The sequence below is a fragment of the Atractosteus spatula genome, chromosome 3 (assembly GCF_055471065.1).
Source record: "Atractosteus spatula isolate fAtrSpa1 chromosome 3, fAtrSpa1.hap1, whole genome shotgun sequence".
Taxonomy (NCBI): Eukaryota; Metazoa; Chordata; class Actinopteri; order Semionotiformes; family Lepisosteidae; genus Atractosteus; species Atractosteus spatula.
The window spans coordinates 3,222,485-3,247,308 of NC_142708.1; the positions used below are offsets into that span (position 1 = coordinate 3,222,485).

Consider the following 24,824-nt stretch of genomic DNA (forward strand, 5'->3'; position numbering starts at 1 on the left):
AAGGAAACTGAAGAAAGAAGGGGTCACAGACTGAGCTGTAACTGAAAAACAGCAATATCCTGTCTGTCTCTCATCCTTTGTCTCTCCTTACTGGTGACAAAGTTCTTGTTTACCCACCTTGTTGCAAATATCTGGGAGCACATTTCAAACATCCACTGTTTTCCCTTAATATCCAAATCCCTCTGCTAATAATGATTTTTATAGCTTTTATGAGTTAAAGGGAAATAGATTTTTAAAACCACTAAGCACCATTTCACCACCTTCCTCACAATCATTTTATTCTCCATGTAAGTCAATAGAACACCATCTAAAAAGTGAAACTCCCACATGCTGAAACAGTGTTTTTCATATGAAATGATCTGAGAAGATATAAACGGGTAGCTTCATTTTTACAGCAGGTTTTACTTATTTTAACCCGTATCTCAGTCAAAGTCTCGATACACCTCCATTCATGCAGAAAGCTATTGCTGTCAATGTTTCTTGGTGGGTCAGCCCTCAGATTGGCACCACTGCTTCTCCTTATGTAGAAACAATGGTAAACCAGATATCCCAAACAGATTTTATGCAGATATGAGCCTGCTTTTAGAAACGTTTTCAAAAACAGAGCGCAGCTGTTAGCAGTGGGAACAGCGTTTTCTTCATGAATTGCCGTGGAAAAACCTTGGGATCATTCCCATCCTGGTAGAGAGAAGGCTTTGACCATTGATCTCTTAATCCTGGGGTCTCCAAACCCAGTGTCCATGAACCACAGTCCTGCAGGTTTTTATGGGCAGCCTTAATTGGTCAGCTAATATACTCTTCCTTTTCTAGCAACCTGATTGACCCCAATCATTTGGGGGGGAATCAAGTTGATAATTAGTAATTAATCAGTGACGGGGACACTATACTCTGAAAAAGGCGCCGTCCTTCGGCTGAGACGTCAAACTGAGGTCTCGACTCTCTGTGGTCATTAACAATCCCAGGGTCTTTCTCAAAAAATAATTAGGGGTGTTAACCTGGTTGTCCTGGCCACATTTCCCCCTGGCCTTTACCAGTCATGGCCTCCTAATAATCCCCATCTCTGAACTGGCTTCATCACTCTGCTCTCCTCCCCACTGAGAGCTGGTGTGTGGGGAGTGTACTGACGCACTATAGCTGCTGTCGCATCATCCAGGTGGGGCTGCACACTGGTGGTGGTGGAGGGGATCCCCATTACCTGTAAAGTACTTTGAGTGTCCAGAAAAGGACTGCGGACACCTGTCTTGGCCTCATCCCTGTGGCTCTTGATTCACCACTCCTTCACAAGCACAAAACAAGAAATGCATGCATTTACAACGGGAACTACACTTGTATATGCCAGTATTTATTTTAGATACGCTAATGCTGTATCTTATACTTCACATGCAGTTCTGTGTTTGTGTCTCTCTGCTGTCCTGGACAGCCTGCTTGTGTTTTGGTTGAGCTCACACCTAGTCGGGTCTTATAGTTCTTTTGAACTAATCTTTCTCAATCCTGAAGTGAATTTTGAAATCAGAAGTAATTGTACAGCTACAGAACTGACAATAGAATTGACTTCCACTAGGAATTTACTGAACTTTGTCACAGACCAGGGGGCAAGTCATTTCTTGGTGATACTCATTTGAAAGAATGGCTGTCATGATGTCATTACTCTTCAGTGAAAAATAAAAGAATTTAGTTTTTATTGATCCAATGGGCAGTTAAAATGTTAAAAAAATCAGCTCTGGATGATCAAAATCCCAGCCGCTGAATGCAGCCTTCTAAAAATCTGTTACGGGATCCTTAAGTTCTTTTTTTTTTTCCTGTTCTGAAAAAAAAATACAAAATCTATTCTTAATTCAACCCGTAACCTGACCTGTTACTGTAGCGTCAATCTGTGCTCTGCTTATAGGCCCCATCCCATTTCTAATTCTAAAGCTAACCCTAGTTACATTACCCATTCTAGATATATCATTCAGCCCATCACTAACCTTGGTCCCGGTTGAGTCCTCACGCTAAACTGTGTGCTGACTCATAAACTGGCCCTAGTGTTTCACTTCATGTGGGAGAATGTCACACAGCTGTTTTCTCTCTCAGAACCAAACTGCTTGTAGCACAGAGCGATGTTCTGTGAAACAAACCACAATAAAATCGCAGTTCGCCATCAGCTGAGCTGAGACGGAGAGTACTACTGCACATCAAAGATTCAGAAAGATGCTAAGATTTTTTTTAAACGGGAAAACTGTGGTTCAATGCCTGGGGACTGGGGACTGCGAAATACTGAGGCTGGGTGCTGATAATCTGTACTGTGTAGTCAATTCAGTAAGGCGAGGGCTGTTCTGTAAGATAACAAATAAGCTTTGTCTGAAATGTGTTTCAGCTCTCTGTTCCTACCAGAAGAAAACCCCAACTGTCACTATTCACCTCTGCTTGAGTGCCTGTTGTGAAGAAGGCTTCTTCCCTTTTCTGTTTTATTCACTGTGTCAATAGTCAAAGTGTACTGCTAACCTTCACTGGCCTAAAGCCTTCGCTGTGGCTGTGAGGATTCTTTAAAGCTTCTGACTTGTTTGTAAATGTATATTTTTTATTTGTTGATGCTGTGTTAACTGTATTATGTATTTTGTAATGTCTTTTACCAGCCCGTGAAGGAAAGTTCCTGAGTCCCGAGAAAACATTGAAGCTCCTAGGATCAATTTAACCACAATAGTGCACGTGCAAATAAAACTACAAGCTTAAAATTAAAAACAAGGTGAACTATATTAACATCAAATGGTTAAACTAAATGGTTAAGACCTAGAAAACTTACCTTGAGCATTATTACACAAAGGTACAGGATTTTCCCAGATGATAACTGTTGAGTACTTTTCTGTTCCATGAATAGTCTGATTAATTTCAATAAATTGATAAAAATACAATAACAACCAATAAAAAACCAACAAATATACTAAACTAAAATATCATTACAAATTAAAATGGTCTTTAAAACCCTATTGGCATTATTCACATTTTTCTAAACCACACTGCATTTTGATATGATACTCTGCTGTGATTATCGCTGAAATCTGTAGTATCATATTAAGCAGGATTGAACTTTTGCTTTAATCCTCCAAATTACTGACTGCAGAATGAAGTCAAATGAAAACGTTCTATGCAAAACAGTTCATGTATTATTTATTAACAATGTTACACAAACTTAACAGTGGTATTAAAGAAAACTTGCCTAAAATCTAGAAATACTACACAATATTTACATCCAGTTAAAGTAAGTCATTTTCAAAACGGTCTTCCTCAAGGACTGTCACAATTTAATTTAGTTACAAAAGTCACCAACGTGGTATCAAACTTCTAATGAAAACAAAATTAATAGCGAACTATCTGATAACAATGGTTTAGTGCAGAAGCGGTACAAGTATAAAAATACTGATTTGTGTTTTTCATTAGAAGGGGTTAAAGATGCGTGTCGGCTATGGGGATCCTTCTCAACTCTACGATCTGGGAGTTTGCCACACTGCCACCGTCCTGACTCCCGTGACACGAGTCGTTGTCACTGGCGTTGAGGCCGGAACCTGCAACCAACACACAGTCCACCTGTGAGCCGCCAGCTCTGCGATCGTTAGTGCTCTCTCCTCAGCCACTTAAAGCCCCATTTAAAACACTGGCACAGCCTTTGTTGCAGGCTGCTGGATTTCACTGTCGGTGCAGAACAAGACTTTTACATATTTAATTTAACTGTATTAGCTCAGCATTCATTCCTATAAAAATAGGATGCTTTGCTTCTGTGCATTTGCGGGGACTTGCTCCCTCCCAGGACCAGGGCCTGACTCTCTGTATTTCCCTGATACCATCGTCCAAGAACACACACCTGGAAGGCGGGCAAAACCCACTCTTTTGCAAGGGCACAACCCTGCTCTGCTCTCGTGCCAGGGCTGGCATCCCGGCTGACAGTCTGTTTAAGCTGGCGGTGGAGATCTATGCAAGTGATCATTAATTCTGAATAGAATGTGGGGCCAGACCAGGACGAAGATGTGCATGCACGCACGTGCGGGCATAGCCAGTTCCAAGACACTCTCCTGCCCTCCGCTAATCTGACAGTGTGAAGTATTCACTTTCCGACAGCATTAAAGGTACTGAGAAAAAGGTTAACCTCATGTTTGGGCTTTGGATATGCATTACACTGGATTAATTAACAGGATTGTGCTTTAGAATCATGAATGTAAGTTCCTGGGTTGGATTAGTGAAAATCAAAGATTGGGGGGAGTGTGCCAAGCTGATAGATAATTATAGACTGAACTTCCAAAACCTGTGCCTGAGTCTGCTACTGTGTGGGTTAGCATACAGATAGCAGTGCACTGGGCCTACAGTGTATGTTTCTGGAATCATTGATGATACTATAACCAGAACACTATTTTGTCTAAAGGTCTGCTGCCTTTTGTAGTATTTATATATGGCAGCAGACCTTGAGTTAATTACTAGTGCAGTGTCAGTGTTTAGAAAGCCACTTGTTGGGCTGTGGTTAAAGTTGCGCTTGCAGTTCGATGTAACAATAACTAGACTAAACTGTGTTTGCAACACCTGGGGGGAAAGACTGCTTACACAGCAGAATGTGCTTACAGCTGCCAGATGAGCAGCTCTTGAATAAAACTTATGATTGGATTCTACTACGCTTAACCCCTCAGCCCCAGCCCTGAGTACGTTAGTGAGTCAACCGCTGGTGTTTCTGCAGAGCACGACAATGAAGTCAAAGCAATTGGTTCAATGCTTCCAGTGGTGTTTCCACACTTATCATCAAAACTCCACATACTGATAGTGCAGCAGAAATCCACATACATACAATCTATATACAGCTATAGAGATAAGAATTGACTCCTTATTTATTTTGCCCACTTAGAAACAGCGCATCAAGTCATGAGCTTTTAATCCTGCTATATGAATTTTGGGAAGCAATGGGTTAAGGTAAACTGAAGATAATGCTGTTAGAAACAATTTGGTTTGAAGGTCAACTTATAGATGTTCTGTATAGAAAATAATTAAAATCTCTTAAAGCTGTGTCTGAATTAGCACAGGGAATATTCTAGAGATCCCATGGTCTGTATTTATGTTTTTTCATATCTTGTCTTTATTCAAAGACATTTCTCAGCACCATGCAGCACACCATGACAGTAATAAAGGCTCCACAGCACCACATAACTAATGTGCTAACGAGATCCTGACTCTCTGTGGTCATTAAAAATCCCCGAAAAAGAGTAGGGGCGTTAACCTGGTTGTCCTGGACAAATTTCTCATTGGCCTTTACCAGTCATGGCCTCCTAATAATCCCCATCTCTGAACTGGCTTCATCACTCTGCTCTCCTCCCCACTGAGAGCTGGTGTGTGGAGAGCGGACTGGTGCACTATGTGAGGCTGCACACTGGTGGTGGTGGAGGGGATCCCCATTACCTGTAAAGCGCTTTAAGTGGAGTGTCCAACAAAGCGCTATAGAAGTGTGAGGAATTATTATTATTAATGTAGGGATTCGCTTGTCCTTAGATTCTCCAGGAATAACTAGAAAATAATGGAAAATACTGGAAAATAATGATTTTCTGTGGTTTCTACAGATCCTATGGAATAAAGGTTTTTTAATGGTTTTGGATGAAATTTGAAGGATATGGATATGTTTAGACTTGCAGTTTTAATAGGTAAGAGTTATAATCCTCCTTAGGATTGGATGTCAGGCTGGGGATGTGTGGATGCTGTAGATGGATATTCCTGGAGAACTTTCACAGGGATTGATCAGAAACATGCCCCTCACTTACCGGTCTTTAAGGCAAATATTAGGTCATCGAATTCTTGCGATTCCTCGTCGGCCACCAGCGAGGTGTTGGTGAAGCCCCCCTGTGGACTGTAGGCGTTCCCGTTCTCTGGGCCCGGCTTGAACGTGCTGCTGGCCTGGCTGTTAGGCCTCAGTGAGGCTCGCTCCCAGTCCGCTGGCACCTGGACACACAAACCACCGACTTGATCACACTGCCATTGCCTCGCCCGTGAAGACCGGGTCCGCCAGCCACGACAGTACATTCAGCACTTCACAGTCCTGTGCTTGTTGGCACCACACTGAAGGAGCACTCAGGGGCCATGCTGACCCTTAAACTGAGCAGTCTTGCCAGGAGAACTGTGGCAAACAGGACAATGGATGATGGACTAGTTACCAAGAGTGAAGGAGGATAAATCAACTAGCCTGGCCAGAGAGCAGCCCTGTACTGAAATGTTCAACTTTAAGGAAGAAATAAAAAACACAAAAATTTCTTAAAAAACCCTTAAATGCTTAGCAACAGCAACACAAGGATGCTTCAGAGAACATCTTTCTTTGCTTAGGAGTTAAAGTTCTTGGGGTGCAGTCCAGTATTTTCTTAACCCAATGATTATCCATTCTTCACCTTCCTGTTTGGCCATCTGCTTTTCCGTTTTCTTCAGCTTTTTGATGACACTGCAGTTTTTCATTTCTTGCCCTGATTCCCCTTGTCAGCCTGAGCAAACGTTTTCCATGCTTCTGTGGGTTGTCAGTACATTTTGTAGTGTTTGCTGTGGACAGTGTCCAGGGTTACAGTAGTTGTGTTTAGCAGAGGGAACACACAAGGGTTGAAGGCCTTTTTTTAAGTAGTTTCCCTTTCAAAACTGACATGCGCAATATGCACATGGGATACAACACTTGCCTGGCGGAGTTTTTCTTCCAGAACCTTCCTGTTTGTCGCTCTACTCCTTCAGCTGGAGGCTGATGGGTTCTTTGTGGTCGGCGTACTCTTCAACTTTTGTGTAGTTTCCCTAGTCTTTGTGGAGAACTCAGGCTGGACTTGTGGTTATAAATCTCTGTACTAATTGTTCATACCCACATGCGGGTGGTACCAACAGATGGCCTTTTTCTCCTCCTTGAGTTTGGACACTTGGCAAGTTAGTTGCACCTGAGTAATTTCTCTCTAAAATTATTTTCTTGCAGTTGATTTCTGTGGCTGATTTAGCAGAATGAAAGTTCAAGAAATGCCGTTTTCTGATTAGCCCCTCAATTAATCTACTGTATGAATGTCCTTGGGGTAGAGCCTACATTATGAAGAAGATCTGAAATGTTAATAATTAAATTCATTTCTTTAGACAGATTCAAAGGAGCAAAAGTGCATACTACTAGTTGCTGGATTATAGGTGTTTTGGACAGTTTATGTTTTTGTATCTTGAGTCTTCTTGGTTAGGAATTTTGGTTTGGAATAAAAATAAATTTGACACCACTGCATTACGCACAAAGAGAAAGACACATACAAATTGACCATGGCTAAACTGTGAATCTCAATCTGCATCAAATGATTAAAGGTGAATGAAACACAACTAAATGAAATCACTTTTTCTGTGACACTTGCCAGTCACCTCACAAGAGGAAGAACTCTGAATCACACTGAGAAACATGTGGTGTTTCATTGTACAAATCCATGGCTAATGGAAGCATTGCTGGGGCAGGTAAATGTACAATTATATCGAAACACAATTATACCTGCAGTTATTTTTTTCACGTTAACCGCTCCTAAAAGGAGGTTGTGGCCTTCTGGAGAGACAGACGCCACACAGCTAGACTAGTAATCCAGATCAAACGTTCATCACAGGATGAGTCAGCTTAATCAAAGTCAGAGCCCCTCATGTCACAGTCTCAGCCACATGCTCGTCACAGTATACTGTCACTCACTCTTTCACGTGTCATTTAACTCATGGAAGATCTACATGTTGCATATAAACACTTCGTTAGACGTTTAATGAGAAAACAAGACAAGGAACAGTGTCGCCTCATTATCAAAAAAACGTTATGGTTACATTACAACAGAAACATTCTAATGGGCTCTTTCAGATCTCTCCAACCAGTTTAGCTACAAAGAAATGAGGTTCTGATTTACTGTATGATTGTCTGAGTTTGCACTCGCTGACCAGAACATACTAAACCACTAAAATCTGTGGTCAAAAGCCATAGTTCACACTGAATACCTCTTAACTGCTATAATAAAATATACATAATTGAACAGCTTTGTACTGTAAATGTACAAAATCACAATTTATGATTTTTTTTGTTCGTGATAAGGACAGGAAGTGTAAAAAACATGGGGAGGGTGTATAAATATGTTTGTTTACATATATTGTTACAAATACATGAACATACAAATGATAAGTGGTGTATTAGCTATTTAGATATACAATTTGCCTTGAAATTTTATTTTTCGGTTTTACTAAATGTATACATTTAGTCATTTTGGATTTTAATGTTTTACTTTAAAAGCACACTTAAAATCTAAATATGTACGTTTAAGAACACTGAAGAGTATAGGTTACTGATTTTATATTTGCAGTTATAAAGCACCATGATTGCACCTACTGAAGTTAAAAGGTGTAATATCAGCTTTTCGTAATTGACCAAATCCCCTAGTCTCCAGAAAGACAGGTGTGTGATTAGGCTGCCCAATGTCAAAATTTAAACTAATTGGATATCTCAGCAGGTACTGGCAAAGAGTGTTCAATTTGCGAAGCAAGCACAGAGCTGCTCTCGCGTATTTGTCACGTCTCAGTTCGGAGCTGAAAAGGTTTTTTTCGTCACTAATAGACTTCTGATCCTAAGGTCTGAGTTCTAAATCCTAAGATGTGCTCTCATGAATAAAACAGGATTACTGGATTTTACTGTGAAACGGGTCTGTGCCAAGGCAAAAAATCAGACCTCTTACACTGTGTCTGGTGCATATCCATTCCTCTGTACAGATAACAGCCTGAAAGGCTCAAGTGAAAAAATATGTTTTATACAGTCAGGATATGTGAAGTAAAATAAATATATAAAATAATGATGGTTGGCGGTTTATGTTTTTACCTGTTAAAACATTTTGCGCAAGGATACCTATTGCTCTAAATGCTCCCATTTTATTTTTTTCTGTAACTGCTTTATCATTAGAGGATTGCAGTAAACTGACACCCAACCTAGAAAGTACAGGGTGCAAAACAGGACCACACCTTGGACCAGATGCCTGTACTTCACACTGAACTCAGACTGATGCAATCACTCACACACGAGCGAATTTTAGAGACGCCAATCTCTGTGGACAGCATGCCTTTGGACCAAAGACATGGAGAACTGTTGCACCTAGAAAGAGCCCACACGGACTTGGGGGGAACATGCAAAACTCAGAAGGTGTCCCAGTTCATAATCAAACCCAGGATCACATATCTGTGAGGCAGCGGCACAAATGACCGACCCACCAAAAACGGAGTCTTTCGTAGTTCTGCAAAAAAGAGTATTTGAAAAATGTTCAGTAAAGGGTCTCATTCTGCCATTTCTTGAAAGAAACCATTATATCAGTTTCAACAACGTGGCTAAAAAAGCTTGTTCGTGATTCCAACAACCCCTGGGGCAAAGAAGTGCCTTCCTGCTCTCGGTTTTACATGCACTTCCATCCGAGTAAATGGTCTTATGGATTTATGATGCTAATGTCTGTCCACTGGGGACTGATCTTGGAACTAATCTGGAACTTTGGTGAGACAGGAAGGAGACTGGGAGACCGTTTCAGGGAACATGTCAGAGCTGTGAGGATCAAGAATCTCTCCAAACCCAAAGTTTCCCATTTGTCCTCTAACGGCCATGATCACATTGATCTCTCCGTCTGCGTCCTCACAGAGGGGTTTCGTAACCCCTATTGCAGAAAGACATCTGAAACATGTCATTATCCTGAATTATAATTATCCTGAAATCCTTAAATTTAAAAAAATAATCCTTAAATTATCCTGAAACTAGGATCACAGCTTCCCCCTTTACTCAATGACGGACTCGTCTCCTTCTAATCCTCTCTATTCATCTGCAGGTTTTGACTCCACACCTCTCTTGCAGTTCCCCCTGAGTGCTGATTCTCCCCCTCCCCTGCTTCCCCGCCTCCCCTCAACTGCCCTGTCTTTTGTTCTCCCATGCTTCACCAACGGCGGGTTTCTCCCTCTCTCTCCCACACCTGGAGAAGGCTCCACAGCTGAAACTTTGTGTCTCTTTTCTTCTCCTTTCAGCAGGGGATAAACCTTTACCTGTTCCTAATCTGGGACAGCCAAGCTCTTGGTAACCCTCAGCTGATCCTGGTCTGAAACACAAGTCACAGGAGGGGAAAGATACAGCGAGCAGGAGGATTTACCAGGCTGCGCACAGCGTTTCCCTTTGCGTTCGCGGGAGGTTCCACAGACCAGCCAACAGAGACCGAGGGAATTCAACAGAATTCAAGCCTCATTGGCGACAGGGTGCCTGGAAAGGCATCGCGGACGACTGCTCCCTGCGTGCAGTTCGGGACAGTCCTCGCGGGGCGGGCTCACCTCCTCCATGGCGCTGATGAGGTTCTGCGTGGACTTGCTGATCTCCCCGCCCGCCGCTGGAGCGCCGCTGCCCTGGAACCCGGAGCCGGGGCCACCGTGCCCGTTCATCTCCACGGTGTAACTGGCCTTCACGGGCCAGCACAGCTGGTTGTGCATTATGAAATACACAGCAAAGACGTAGAACCCCTGGGGGACCAAACGCACACAGCAGTCAGTCACAGGAGAGACGGGGAAGCGGGGAGGGAATATTCCAGACGACAGCTGAATTTGTACTGTCATTTCCTTGTTTCAAATTTCTCTAGTGGGTGGTGACTTGGACTCTTAGGCAAGGGTTTAAAATCTGATCTGCTGCTTATCTGAGAAATTAAGTCCACAGAACCATGTCAGCAAGAGCTTTTCCATATTTATTCCTCGCAGTGTGGTCTCTCAAAGTGTATCATATTGCACAGAATGTGTATGATGTTATTAAGGGTGGATTTTAAATAAACAGCAACAGGTGCAATGAACTACTGATTATTCGCACTGATTATTACACACCCCAGTCTGTAAGACCATTGAGGTTAAACCGCTCGTAATCTCAGATTTCGCATTCTTCCACAGCATCAGGTAAAACAAAGTGAAGCAATGGAAGGATGTAAAAACGATGGCACAAATAAACGATGGGCCTCTTCAGAGTGAACCATGAAACACGAACCAGAGGAAGTGCATTTAAAAGAAACTAAGAAGCAAACTACGTGGCCAGAACAAGTTGGTGTCCTGGCTTTTTTCAAGAAACAGCTGGATGAGATCTTTTGCTAATTAGCTCAATTAGAATCAATTAGTTACTAACTACCAAACAGGCTAGATGGGCCACATGGCCTCCTTTAGTCTGTAACTGTTCTTGTGTTCTTGTTGTTCAGTAGTGCAAGCTTAGCGTTAGGAGTTGTGTGATGGAACAAAGTAAGAAAGGAAGTAAGAGGATGACAAAATATTAGTTTCCAAGCAGCGTCCTGTAGTTCTTTTAAGGCCAAGATCATAGTAGAGGGGAGCTCTGAGCACCAATCTAGCAGAGGCCAGATCTAGTTGGAAGTGCTCAAAGTATCACAGAAACCTGCCATGCAGGAGATGACGCAGAAAGGAGACTGATTAGGCCAGTGAGCTGTGCTTCTCTGAGGCTGTGATGCTGCGATCTGTCACAGTGACAAGCGGCTGAAGAGTGAGAGTGATTCCTGGTGTGTGTGGTGATTACTGTCAGTATAGTGGTAATGTCCTAATCATGGTTTCTTCATCGCTAAAGGCTTGGGGAGATTTATTTCTGAACATCAGATGGGAAATATTACACCACAGCTAGGAATTTAACATTATGCCAAGACAGGTGCAGGTCAAAATAATACAGTACATGAAATCAAAATGTGCTTGTGATGAGGCAATGTCTTTGCACAGAGCCCTAAGTCAGCTTAATAGCTATACACATTAGGTAACATTCACAGTCTAGGAACAGCGGATGTGATCATAAGTATTAGTATGGCTGCAAAGATGGGGTGACCCTCAGGCGTGAGACCCCCAGAGGTTTCTTTTTTCCCACTGTGTGTTTTCCTCTCCTCTGTGCCCCCATGGTCAGCAGCTGCTGTGCAATATTGTCAAGTCTGTAAAGTGCTATAGTGATCAAAGACTGATTGACTGGTAATGGACATCTGATCCTCTGTAGAGACAAATGACAGTCTCGGAAGGTGGGTGCTTTATTACAGCTCTTGATCACTGGGTTTTGAAATGCAAAAGTTTTGCACCTTCCCAAAGCAGAAAGCGAAATCCTAACATCTCATTTTCATGTCTGTGCTGCAGTGTATCCTCCCAAATCCCACCCTTCAGTCCTCATTTACAGTCATTTCAATATTGAAGTTGGAGGTTTAACGAGGTGCTGATTTGTTAGAGGACACGGAAACCCAGATGTCTTCTTTTTCACTGAATTTCTTTCAAAAAGTTTTGTAGCTGCTGTTTTGCAGCCCATTTTGCTGCTTTTACAACCAATTTATCTGTGACTCAGCTGTTTCAGCCTGGCAGTGTCTCCTTCGATCCCAGGAATGTGTCTCTTGTCACTCTTTTGTTCTGCTCTGTACTGGTTCCTGTCCCAATGCCCTGATTACACAGCATTAATACCTTGCTTGCAACTTGGTGACTAACGTTGTAATCAATGTTCTATATGTGGTCTTACTATGCACTGTAACATTTTAACATACCAGAGAAATGAATGAATGTGACAGGTAATAGTAAGATAGTGACTTATCTCCAAATTCTAACATTCTGTTCGCATTTGTAGTTGCTTCCCCACATTGAAGGTGAAAATGATGTGTCAATGTACAGTAAACACCTAAATCGTCTTCACTAGCAGCCTTTTTCGAGCCCAAGGTTGCTCAGGCCTAGGGGAAGTGGACAGTGTGCTTAAATTCTGCTCCCTTGGAGACACACTTCAAAGCCAAGTACTGAATTCTGTAACCATGGAGAACAGTCCTGACTCATACACCGGGCTAATCCATAAGCGGAATGTGCACACCACTTGTACCTTTCGAAGTAGGCCACACAGCAAGTTACGTAAGCACCCTTCCTGCTGATCTATAAGAACTGGGACTGCTGTACAGTGGATGCTAAGATGGCAGTTCTTGAAGAGCAGGGCCAATGTTATGAACGGATTTTACAGTACATGATGGTGACGGTGGTGCTCTGCCATTTGTGAGCGATAGCCTGATTCTGCGGGCTAGTGGCCCAACAGCAACAGCCTGGTTAACAACAGTTAACCTGTTGACTTTGATGTTGCTGCACAAATGAATACTCTCCTTTTTAAAATTGGAAAAACCTTTGAAAACGTCTATTTCCAGTGAAACAAGCTAGCTAGTTACATATCAGTTACTAAGGCTCAGATCATGGTAGATACTGTACATTTCACAGTGCTTTCTTATGTTGCCAAAAAAAATTCACCATCTCGTTTCTTATATCTACATGTGGTTTGGATTCCACTTCACCAAACACAACAATGTGAAATGTCAAGCACCTCATCTTTAATTAAGTTCTGTACTTCACTGCAAAACCATATGTTGGTTTTAAAAGTATTTTATGAATTATATTTCATTAACATAAAGGGGATATACTAATTTGGTAAAACAATACAATATTTCCCCCGCTCCTCAATTTTGTGTCCACAAAAGGACTTTCCAAATAATAATATCTACTATCTACTATCTATCATGACAATGATGAGATTTTCTATATAGTCTAATAACAGTTCAGTTTAAATAGCACCATTTAAGAAACAGCATCTCAAGGTGCTCTGGAACAGAACAATATAAGACCCGACGCAGCCAGGTGAAACTAAAGTTTTGCCCTGTGACGTGTCTTTAAAGGGCCCAAAGTTTGGGCCGCAAGCGTGTGGCTGGGATAGCTCTTCCAGATGCCCACAACGCGCTGTGTGTTTCTGTGAGAGTCTCATTTCACAGTTTGTGCCGTCCACGTTGGTGCTGTTCGCTTGCTGCACTGTCCGGGTTTGCCACTTCCCCCCGAAGAGGTTCTCAGGATTTGAAAGTGGCGACGGAGAGGCAAGATCAGACCTGAGCTGGGAGATCATCCCACCGTCTTGGAGCGACAGAGCAGACAGTGGCGTCTTCAAGATGAAAGAGGCTCACACTTGCTCCTTCGGGTGGTCTATTCTCATTAAAGTGACTGCGAAAATATGCATCCCTTCATTTCTCTAATGTCTTGACGAGAAAGGAGAATAATCTGTAAACATATTATTATGGAAAACAGAAGAGGGGGAACGCTACATCCTCTGATATTTCACGAGTCCTTTTACTAAGTGCCATGTTTATGTTGTAATTATGCGATTACAGCACCAGCATGTAATCTACAGTGTCTTAGGGGAATCACCAGCATACATGAAATCTCTAAGACTATACAGTATGACGATGTTAAATTGTCTTCAAGGGGATGCCAAGATACAGGAGTGCCAGGGTTTAAAGCAAACAGACAGATGACAGAACAAATAAGAAGACATGAATGTTAAAATCTGTCAGGAGAATTCGGTACGTACCCATGTGCCTTTCTGTGTGAATTTAGGAGTCCTACTATTACATAGTGTATTTCCAATACAAAACAAGGGAGGGGGCACATTCATTTTTTTAATCGAAGTAAAAAACATTTCAAGAGAAATTGGGAAAGGTATCCATCTTTCCAAGGCTACCAGTTAAAAAAATGTTATTAAATTTGTTTACTGTGATCACATCTAAGGGAGGTTACATCTCAAAACTAAATTATTTAAATTGCTTTTCTAGAGGATAGCCCGTTTTTGCCTTGTCAAAACTCTGTGCCAGTAATGCAAACCTGGAGCAATTCATTGGACACCCTGACTGAACACCGGAATAATTAAACACAATTCTGGAAGACTGGTTTATACAATTTTAACAGATTGATTAAACCTGATGACAAGTCGGTGTGATCTCTTATCGACAAGAGTCATTCATCACCGTGGCACTTTTTAACACATAGGGATGTGGGAGCTACCCAGCCATCATGGTGAAGCTGATATCCTGGCTTCTTGCAAGAAATGGCTGGATGAGATTCAGGGTCAATTAACTGCTAACTACCACTCTGGCCAGTTTTTGTCATTTGTAACTTATGTTTTTTTCCTACTCAAGGAGATTCTAAGCCTTCTGAGTGTCCAATGAAGAAACAGGAGGAAGTTTCCTCCTGTGCGCAGCTGGTTATATAATGAGGAGACTTACACAGTGAACCTGTCTGATCATGATGAACACATCTGGTCATAGAGGGCTTCGGCTGGAACAACAGCACCTTAGCATACAGAATGAGTTCGCCCTAAGTGTAGGATCTTTTGTTTTTTTTCGATAACTCAAACAGGGAGATAGAATAGGGACATATAGGATACAGATATGGGATGTAGGCTCCTCTACAGCTGCCTCATCAGGAGAAAGACAGATGAAGAGGATAGAGAAATGTGTTGCACTTTTCCTGATCAAATTTAATATCTGAACCACATAATTAACAACTTTTACTGACCACAGGCAGTCAGAACCTTGTTTTAACATCTCACCTGAAGGACAAAGCACAGTGTCCTGGGTCACCTAGCTAAGGTATTGCTTTGGGCGTTCTTGCCCAGCAGGTTAAGTGCCACCAACTGGTCCACCAACACCGTTGACAAGATCACGACGAGATCTGTTAAGGCTGACCTGCATGTTCCACCAGCCTCCTCATCTCATATATTATCCAGTACCTCTAGATGGAGTTCTGAAGCTACAGTATGTATATACTGTACGTAGATTAATATGTTTACTCAGTACAATGTATCTCTATGTACAGTAAAAGCAATTTTGCAAGCCATTTTATTTAAACCACTGTCATTGCTCGCTTTGGGAATGACACATTATATTTAAAATGACACAGTACTGTTTTCCTCCTGGTCCTTAACATGGAAAGCTTGTTCGAAATTGCTAACTTTGGGGGACTAAATATTTCATCAAACTACTGAAAAGATCTGTCTGTACAAAAGTGTAAAGATAGGTCAATAATAAAAGTCAACTGTACAGAGGCTTTCAGTTTTGGTTTTTAATGTATCTTTACATATAAAAATGTTTTTATGTCACATGGATGTGCACCATGTAGAGGTGAAAATAAACTATTTGAAACAAAAAGCAGTTGCATCTAAATATGCGTAGCTTTCTAGTGATTTAAAGCACAGTAGGAGATCAAAGGCTTTTCAAATGCTGACTCACTAATGGGCTTATACTAATACAAACAGCATCTACTTGCCAATACGATCTGAATGGACAGATGTGGTAAACTCAGTCGCCTGGACAAATTACTAAAATCTAGGTCAAACGTTTATTTGTACCTAATCAATAGTCTTGCACACTGTATCCTTTAAGATGTGATTACCTGAAATATAAATGAGTATATCAGGGTTATGTCAGTCTTGGTATTCTTTTTGTAAATGAATTGGTCTGGTCTTATTTGCACGAGATATCTAAGGCTGAGGAACAGATTCTATTGTATATGATCCACTTCTGTAGCAGATGAACAAGGAAAAAAAGTTTCTTTCCTGGGGTAGAGATCATACTGTATCTGGCTCAGCTTAATTATTGGAAAGGACACACAAAATCAGTTTAAGGACATTTTTGCCTTTGTATTGTGGTTTTGAAAATCACAGCCTTCATTCTTGTGAGATCTGTAAAAACATTTTGCCCTTCTTTCAAGGAAAGGGTAACACTGGTATTGCCACCTTACAGTCTCCCTTTGCCAGATGTTGGAAGCTGAGCAAGGCTGGGCCCAGTCAGTACTGCTGTGGGAGCCCTCCAGAGAAATCCAAATTCCTGCTGTGAGCAATGTTGGTGAATCAGTAGGTGGTGCTCTTCCCTCTGGACTAGAAATTCCAAACCAGTTCCCCAGAATGGTGAGTGGGGACGCTGTGCTTTAGGAGTTGCTTTCTTTCAGATGAGACAGTTAACCAAGGTCCCGACTACTGGTGCGTTAAAAGTCCCACTGCACTGTACTGGCTAAATTCCACTGTGAGTTTTTAAAACCCAGCCTCCCCTTAATTCCATTTGTGAAGCGATTCCTGATTTCTCTTCCCACTCTACTGCGCAGAATTGTACTCTGCGGACCGCAGGTGCAGAACAGCCAATGGTAGAGGAAAATCACTTTGCGAACGCAAACAAATTATTACTGTCATCATCCCTTGGAGAGCAGTTTACCATATTGGCCAAACCTCAACCCTAGCAACATGATTGCCTTGCAGAAAATGGTGCAATGTAGAGAAAATGCAAGTCTAATGACTAAATTTAGCCTTTTCTTGCATCCTACTGAATGACATGGATTTTACCTCATGAACAGTCTGTCTTAACATTCCTCTTGGATATCCAATATCCGATATGACGCTTTTTACACAGTGGCGTCACCTATCACTACTGACAGGAGTGATGCAGTTTTCAGAACAACAGCGCCTCTCACAAGCACATGAAATAAAAACCCAACGACTTTCCAAGAGCTGCTGAAGACATTTCTGAAACTTAAACACCACAAAGAAGACCTAAGCTACATAAAGAAACTGAGGAGCCTCCGAAATCTCATTCCTACTCGGTGGAAAAACTATAAAAAGTATATGAACTCAAAAATGCTACTTTTAATTATATCCTCTAGCATGGAACGATAAATTACCACCCTTCATAGTGGAAATTTCAATCAGTGACCCCTTGGACAAAACACTGCAGTTTAATAATTCCCGTGAAGTCTTTTTACTTTCTTTACAGTTTATTTACTTTGCAATGTGAGGCACTAGCAAATTCACAAAACATCATCAATGGCAATGTCCTTATTCTTAGTATCTTATACTGTGATGGAGGGGGTGGGGTCGGGATTATTTAATAATTTTTCTGACATTGAAAAGTTAAACCTAAAAGTGAGCCTGTGTCTGCATTCCAGCCCACCGTGAGTTTTGATTGTTTTAGCTGTCTGCATATTTGAGGTATGGCTGTGGGGCATAGGCTATATTGACAATATGTCATTCGATGAAAACTCCTGAGATTTCTGTATTAATCAGTTTTAGTTTAATGTGTTTTTTTTTTAGCTGTCCTGCATGTTAAGACAGAGAACATAGTTTTAGGCAATGAACAGTGTTTAGCAGAACTGATAGCATTCCTTGTATGTTATTATTATTAATTTGTTTAGATGACTCTTTTATCAAATGCAATTCCCATCTATACCCATTTATAGAGCTAGGTATTTTACTGGAGTCATGATGAGTCTCCTTGAGCAGGGGTGCAACAACAGCAGGGAACCACCCAGGATTGAAACCTACCGCCCTCCAGTTACGAGTGCAGCCCAAAGCACTCCTGCAGCCAGAATGCCTGTTCATCCACAGGTAGCATCACAGCAAGGCTCACAGAAACATTCGTAAACGACATACGCAGAGAGAAAGAGTGATGAGGGAATTCTAACACATTAGTGACTTATGTTTTTGGTGGTGCAGTATGAATCAAGAGGAAACAGAAGGCCTACAGAACGTACTGTATATGAGGCATAAATAATCAGACTTCTTACCAGCAAACTGTTGAAGATGACAAACAGCACCAGCATCCACAGGTGTCTGTAGGCCATGTGCAGGCCTCCCCACAGCCAGACCAGAGAAACAAGGGCAAACAGGTACAGCACCAGCGGGACCTCTGTGAAACAAGAAGTCATCTTCGTTACGCCAGTAACGGCTCACCAGTGGATATTCTGAGTGACAGTAATCCTGCCCCCGAACGCAAAATAAACATCACAGAGCACAGGCCACAAAGCCTGGCTCTCCTGGGAAAGAGCATCTCCATTGTCTCTTCCAAAATGGCACCGCACAGCCAAGCTTTAGGAAGAGCAAGGGCAGTGTCCCTTGCTGTCATTGCTGGCCCAGACAATATGCCAAGACCTGGTTACATCAGCAAGGCATGATATACATTTGAGTGAGTGGCCCAAGACCTGTTCCTGTGTATTTTACATTAAGGGTCACTCAGCTCAACCTAAGACTGTGAAACATTAGTGCAGCTGTTTCTGTAGCGCCTTCGGGTGCAGATAATTTGGGTGTCTGCTCACACAGTTGTATGGAAACATATTAGGAGTTTTTCAAAACTTCAGCACTGGGGAAGAAACTTTTAAAATAATAAAATAACTTTTATTGAGAACATAACAATCATCGTGGTTTGGAATTGCTGATTTCCAAATAATTCTAGGGAAATAAATATAATACTGGAATTGTACAAAAACAAATCTATACAGCATTGAAGTCAGATATGAAAATAATTCACAGAGAATTTTCTAAATAAACTGGAGGCCTTTTGTTTTGTTTATATTGTTTGAGAGTTTACAAAAATGATTTTCCACAGAACAGATGATCTACAAGCAAACAAGACATGGAAATGTGGAACTCCTGGACCTCTAATTTCTCCAAAGCTCTGTTTCCATTTCTAGCAGACAGAACGACTCATTTTTTCCAGGCTCCAGAGGGAACTTATGTAACCCAACAGTTTTATTGCTCCTGCTCAGGCAAACTCGAAGGAGGCAGCAAAGTGCAAATTCATCACAAACTTTCCAGTAACTGTAGGAAGGGGTTCTTCACAGGTTTGTAGTGGAACTGATCCCAATTCCTGGGGAAAAAAAGTACTGAGGCATCCTGGCATACAGCAATGGAAGAAATAGGGCTGACAACCCGTCTGGACTGGAGCAAATTGTTAGCACCTGCTACAGTAGATGTCAGTGGATTGCGAAGAGAACGGAGTTTTGGAAACCTGGCTATCCTTTACTGCTTTACAAGTACTTAAGTAAATTTTAAAGTGCATCACACACATGTGAGCAGATATATAATGACATATAGGTCTATTATCTCTAGAGAAAAGGTTTATAAACAGGAGCAGTCTGTTCTCCCTGTTATCAGTCAGAAGATTATGGCACACTCAGGCACACTCGTTTCCTTAGCCCTGAGAACCTTATCTCACAGCTATAACTAAGATTAATAAAGGAACAAACCAGTTTTAGTTTGCAGCTACACATCAGTCACGTGCCTGATAAAAAAGCAGCGTGGAGCAGTAACTAGCAGTTTAACTCGTAACTAGAGGTCTGGGAGTTCAAATTCATGTTGCACCCTTGAGCAACGTACTTCACCCAGAGTATTCCAGTAAAATACCCAGTTGTACTAATGAATAAAAAGTGTAGTTGCTTTGGAATAAAATGTCAGACAAGTAAATTAGGAATGGCATTACAGGGTCAGACTGAAGAAAACACCCTTGATTACACTTTATCTTTGCCCTCTTTATAGACTGTCTGGAATACGTTTTGTGTGATGGCAGTCTGAACAGAGAGTACTCCAAAGAACAAATTGAATGTGCAGTTGACTTTAAGAAAACAAAAATCACAATTAGTTTACATGGTCATTTTTATAGTATTGCATATTGCTTTTCAAAGCGTCCAAATACTTTTAGGTTTATTGGATCCAGCAAAATACTGATGAGGGAAAGAGGCATTTCATCCTGCATTAATTTCAATATACAGCAGCTGCTATTTGCACAAGTTCAAGTATAAATCTGATAGAGCAGCCAAAGAAAGAAATGAAGTGTTCCCACTACACATTAGGAAAACCAAACATGACAGACTGCACGTCTGCAAGCTGTAACATCCGAAAGTCCAAGGTTCTCACTGCTGCTGAGATTACTGACAAGTTCTGGCCAATGTCTCATTCTCTAAAGATAGAAGGAGGTATTCAAAAAGGATTAATTGTGGACTTTATTTCAGAGAGGAAATAAGCTGCTGGTGCAAAGCATACCAGCAGTATCTGAGTTCCATAGGAGACACATGATTAAGCACAATGATTATTCAGAATTACTTAATAGGTAATTAAGTCATTCCGAATTAGGTAATTCTTGCAGGTTTGCTTTTTTTACAGAATTCCAATTTTATACCGGGTCACAGTGGCACAAACCAGTTAGAATCTAACATGCCTAATAGATTTGTAGAATAGACAAAGGATCAACAGAGATAGAACATTATTTTCATTATTTTCTAACTATTTTGATTTGACCTTGGAGGAAAAAACGATATTTTCTATGATTGTGTTGTATTGATGTTTGGCATCATGAAGTATTCAGTTCCCAGACTGTTTGGACTCAGTCCTTATGTAGATAATCAAGGGCATTAAATTTTGTTATTTGGACACAGCTATGATTGGGTTTTTAAAAAATGTGTAAACACACCCTACAGTATGAACTGAATGTCTTGGCTCAAAAGGCTTACATGTTCCATTCTGCACCACTTGTTTGCCCTTGCTTCGTCACTTTGAGTTCACAAAAGTCCCATGTTAGACAGTCAAATTTATGCTTTGGAACTGGCTTTATTTGGCTTGGCTATAAACTTTCCAAATCCTGTTATTATGATTTCAGGGAGCATATCATTTTATACTGTTATTATGACCATGTCAGTATAACCTGAAAGATCTAGGGACTTTTATCTGGGAATGAGAAAGAGGCTAAGATAAATCATTAGACTGGAAAAGTACCTTCAACATACACTACAGAAACCCTACAAGCATGGTAATGCTGGTCATTTAAAAAAAACAGTGTTGTCTCTGGATATTGTATAATCCAGTTTTATAGTCTACGTAACTGTGAAAATGCACTATGACAACCTATTGTGAAGCACTGAATTGAATTTGTTCCTGAGGTGTCTTCATTATCACAGGCTGTTACTTACATGTGAAGTATATGCTTGCAGCAGAGTACTTCTGAAGCCAAAGACTGAGTTGGTTCAACTGGTGACAAAATCAAATAAATCACATGGTTGAACTACAGGAATATTCAACCTCAATTGGAAGGAAAATCTGAAGGCCTGGAGCTTCTCCAAGACCAGGTATGACCACTCTGGCCTTTCTTCATCCAGGAACTAGTCCACAAACAGGGTGCATGTCGTGGATTGCTGTAGGGGTGGTTCACTCTTATAACGTCGGAAGCATTTCATGACTGATTGTTTCAATCTAGAAACGCAAGAGGATCCACCATGATCAATACCAACGACCAAGCTTAAAAGGGTTTTGAGCTGTGCCTCCAGAGCAATGTGTTGAGGTGTGAGCGGGAGAGAGAGGCAGACAAAGCACACATGTTTGAGAAGTGCTGAGCCCTTCCAGTTTATTTTAGGGCAGGTTCAGCACATGGTTATCACTTCCTCTTTCTGTGGCTATTTTTCCGTGAGTCTAAGCGCATTCCATCTGTGGTTTGGGATGCAATCCAGTAGCAGCAGGTTCCCCTCAGAGCCAGCCTTCATCCTATAGACTAATTCATCCACAGAAAATGAGCACTTTCATGTGGCTTTGAACGAAAGAAAACAGTACATGCATGTTACACAAACATGCCTCTCTATGCCTGTTATATACATAGTTAGTGAAAAAAAGGCACAGCTTAAGAATAGAGTCTGTTGTAGAATGTGAGCCTTCAAAGAGATGAAAAACAGCTGGTTTGGCCAAATTCCATTTTTTGCATGAAATAATTTGCTTAAGGAAACATTCAGGAGAAAGACACCAAGTTCTAAAGATACCCTCACAGTACAAACAAATATTCACTCAGATACAAAAAAAGGACACTGCAGGTGACTTCAATGTAAAGTCTACTTGGCATTAGTGAATGCTGCAGAATATTATTAACAGATTATTTAATAATCTTATCGTAGCCCTTCTCTCCTCCTTGTGAAGTCTTTTTTCTTCATTACGTGCTCAATGAACATCAGTCAGGACCCTCGTGCTGAGATTTTTCTTACAGATAGCTGCTTTTTTGGCACTTCCAATACCTGACTTCATCTGTTTCTCACGGCAGTCACTCTGGCCAGCTAAGTACTGTTGCACGTAGCTTGTTAAACTGTGGCTGCCAGCCAGGGCTGGAGCATAACTGCTTTTAGCTGCTGAAACAGAATACAACCAGATGTACTTAGATGAGAAGTCTAGGATTATTCATCCAGTGGAAAATGTTATGTCACTTTCCCTGTGCTAATCTGAAAGCATGCTGAATAACAGGAATCTGAAGATCTTTCCTTTTGTAAGGCAATGTAAGTTGTGCTATTGGAGAAAAAACAATGAAAATGCAGGAAATGAGTTAAAACATTCACTTTTTAGAAGGACTCTTGGGCAATGAACCCAACATTTTATGATGAAAAGCACAAACTTTCCACTTGCATGGAATCTCTCAATTCCAAATAGCTCAACCACAGGCCCGCATATGGAACACATATAGAATTCTTAGAAATCGAGTATGTTATTATTGAAATAGGACCTCATGAATTGGAAAGCAAAGTAAACACCCGTGAGAGTGTACCATTAGACTTGGATGGATGAATGCTTTTCTGTGCAGTTTTCAGTTTGGTCTTTTTGCTTCAAAGCACTGTTTCCATCAGCACTGCACTTGGTCTGGGAGAAGGCTAGTGAAGGCTTTGATCTCCAGACACGGTCGCAGTTCACAGAACACAGGAAAAAGATCACAGGACACAGAGCCTAAATAAGATACTTCCAAAATCCAGGTGAGGCTGAGAATCTTACAGATAGGCCACAGCTTACAGCAAACAGCCTAGTGAGGACAGCTTCTTTGCTGGATGAAGCGAAGACTGGAAGTTTCTGCTGCACTTCCCTGGCTGTGAACACTGAAGGCATAAATCTACTTCTGTTCGTAAATCAAAGGACATCACAGTACAGCTGTTGTACTAACGACAGCTTCATCAACAATAACTTCAAACATTAACATTAAACCATAAGATGCATACTTTATCTTTTACCACAAAATTACATACTGTAGTATTCCATGTAATCTATTTATGTTAACATCTGTCTATACGGCAAAATAAATAAAAAAACATACACTGTGACTTTTTCTACAGGCACATAGATGAACTGGTTGATACATAAAGGAGGGAGAAACTCCTGCCCACTGCTACCTGTACATGCAGTATTCACATCTGCTGTAGAAAGAATAAATAGCTGATATTTCGATCTGATGAAGGTCAGTCAGCTTCATTCTTTACTATCAATTTGAAGTTTGCATATGTCTAGGCACAGTTTCTCATTTAATATATGTCTGCATCCAGTGTTATTTTAGCTGGTCATTTATATTATACATTTTTATAACTTTATGAACTCCAGAGAAAGACATATGTAAGAAATGTGTGACTGAAAGACAAAATATGTAAAAGTCTCACCTGTGCCTGTACAGTCCTGAATACTCACTGCCTGGAGATACAGTATATAGCTAAAATGGAGCTGTTGGCAGATAAAGGAAAATGCACACAAGCCCAGTGTTCTTTCACATTCACATTGATTTATTAAAAAAACAATAACAGAACTAAGATTTTAATTTTAATGCTTCTCATTGGGAGGCAAAGGTACTATAAGAAAAACTTAAAATGAGAGGAGGCCCCAAACATAAGAAAGGTGACAGAGGAGAAGAGGCCATTCTGCCCTTCCGGCCTACCGGTTTGGTAGTTTGTTCGTTTCTTGAAAGAAGCCAGGGTCTCGGCTTCAGCAGCATAGCTGGGAGGCACATTTCAAACTCCCCCCAGCCCTTCTCAGGCCACCTCTCCTTGGTAGATCCCCTGCCAAGGTGTCCTCCAGAAATCTCTTTCATCACCCGAGCCCGAAGAAGAGCACAGGGGTGCCTACCACCTCTCACCACCTCTGTACAGTAACAGACAACTGGGGCATAGAAATCATTTAGAAAAGTAATAAACCAGCAGCCAAAGTGCAAATGCTATCTACATTCCATATCTGTGTTAGCTTCTTAGCTGCTGTGGCTACGCTCACTGATACATTTTCATTTGTTTTTATTCAAAACAGTCATCTACACCCTGTACTGCATACACGTCTATCCCCCAGTTCCAAAAGTACAGCTGTTTAGGCACGAGAGGCGCAGGAATCAAAGCAGTAATTAATAAGAAAAGAAAACCTGTTGAAGTTACTTTTGCGTTTAGCATCAAAGGAAATA

At 41.2% G+C, this 24,824-nt stretch overlaps 1 protein-coding gene across 1 annotated transcript in view; it reads right to left on the reverse strand.

The window, feature by feature from the left end:
- Positions 1-3,132: 3,132 nt before the first annotated feature.
- adgrv1 (adhesion G protein-coupled receptor V1) overlaps positions 3,133-24,824 on the reverse strand; it is a 186,981-nt gene continuing 165,289 nt past the window's right edge. Inside the window, exons 87-90 of the mRNA XM_088912067.1 lie at positions 18,388-18,509; positions 10,312-10,497; positions 5,769-5,946; positions 3,133-3,542 (exon numbers count right to left, since the gene is read on the reverse strand). Of these exons, the coding sequence (XP_088768193.1) occupies positions 3,424-3,542; positions 5,769-5,946; positions 10,312-10,497; positions 18,388-18,509 (605 nt within the window). The 3' untranslated portion in view covers positions 3,133-3,423. The remainder of the gene's footprint in view (positions 3,543-5,768; positions 5,947-10,311; positions 10,498-18,387; positions 18,510-24,824) is intronic.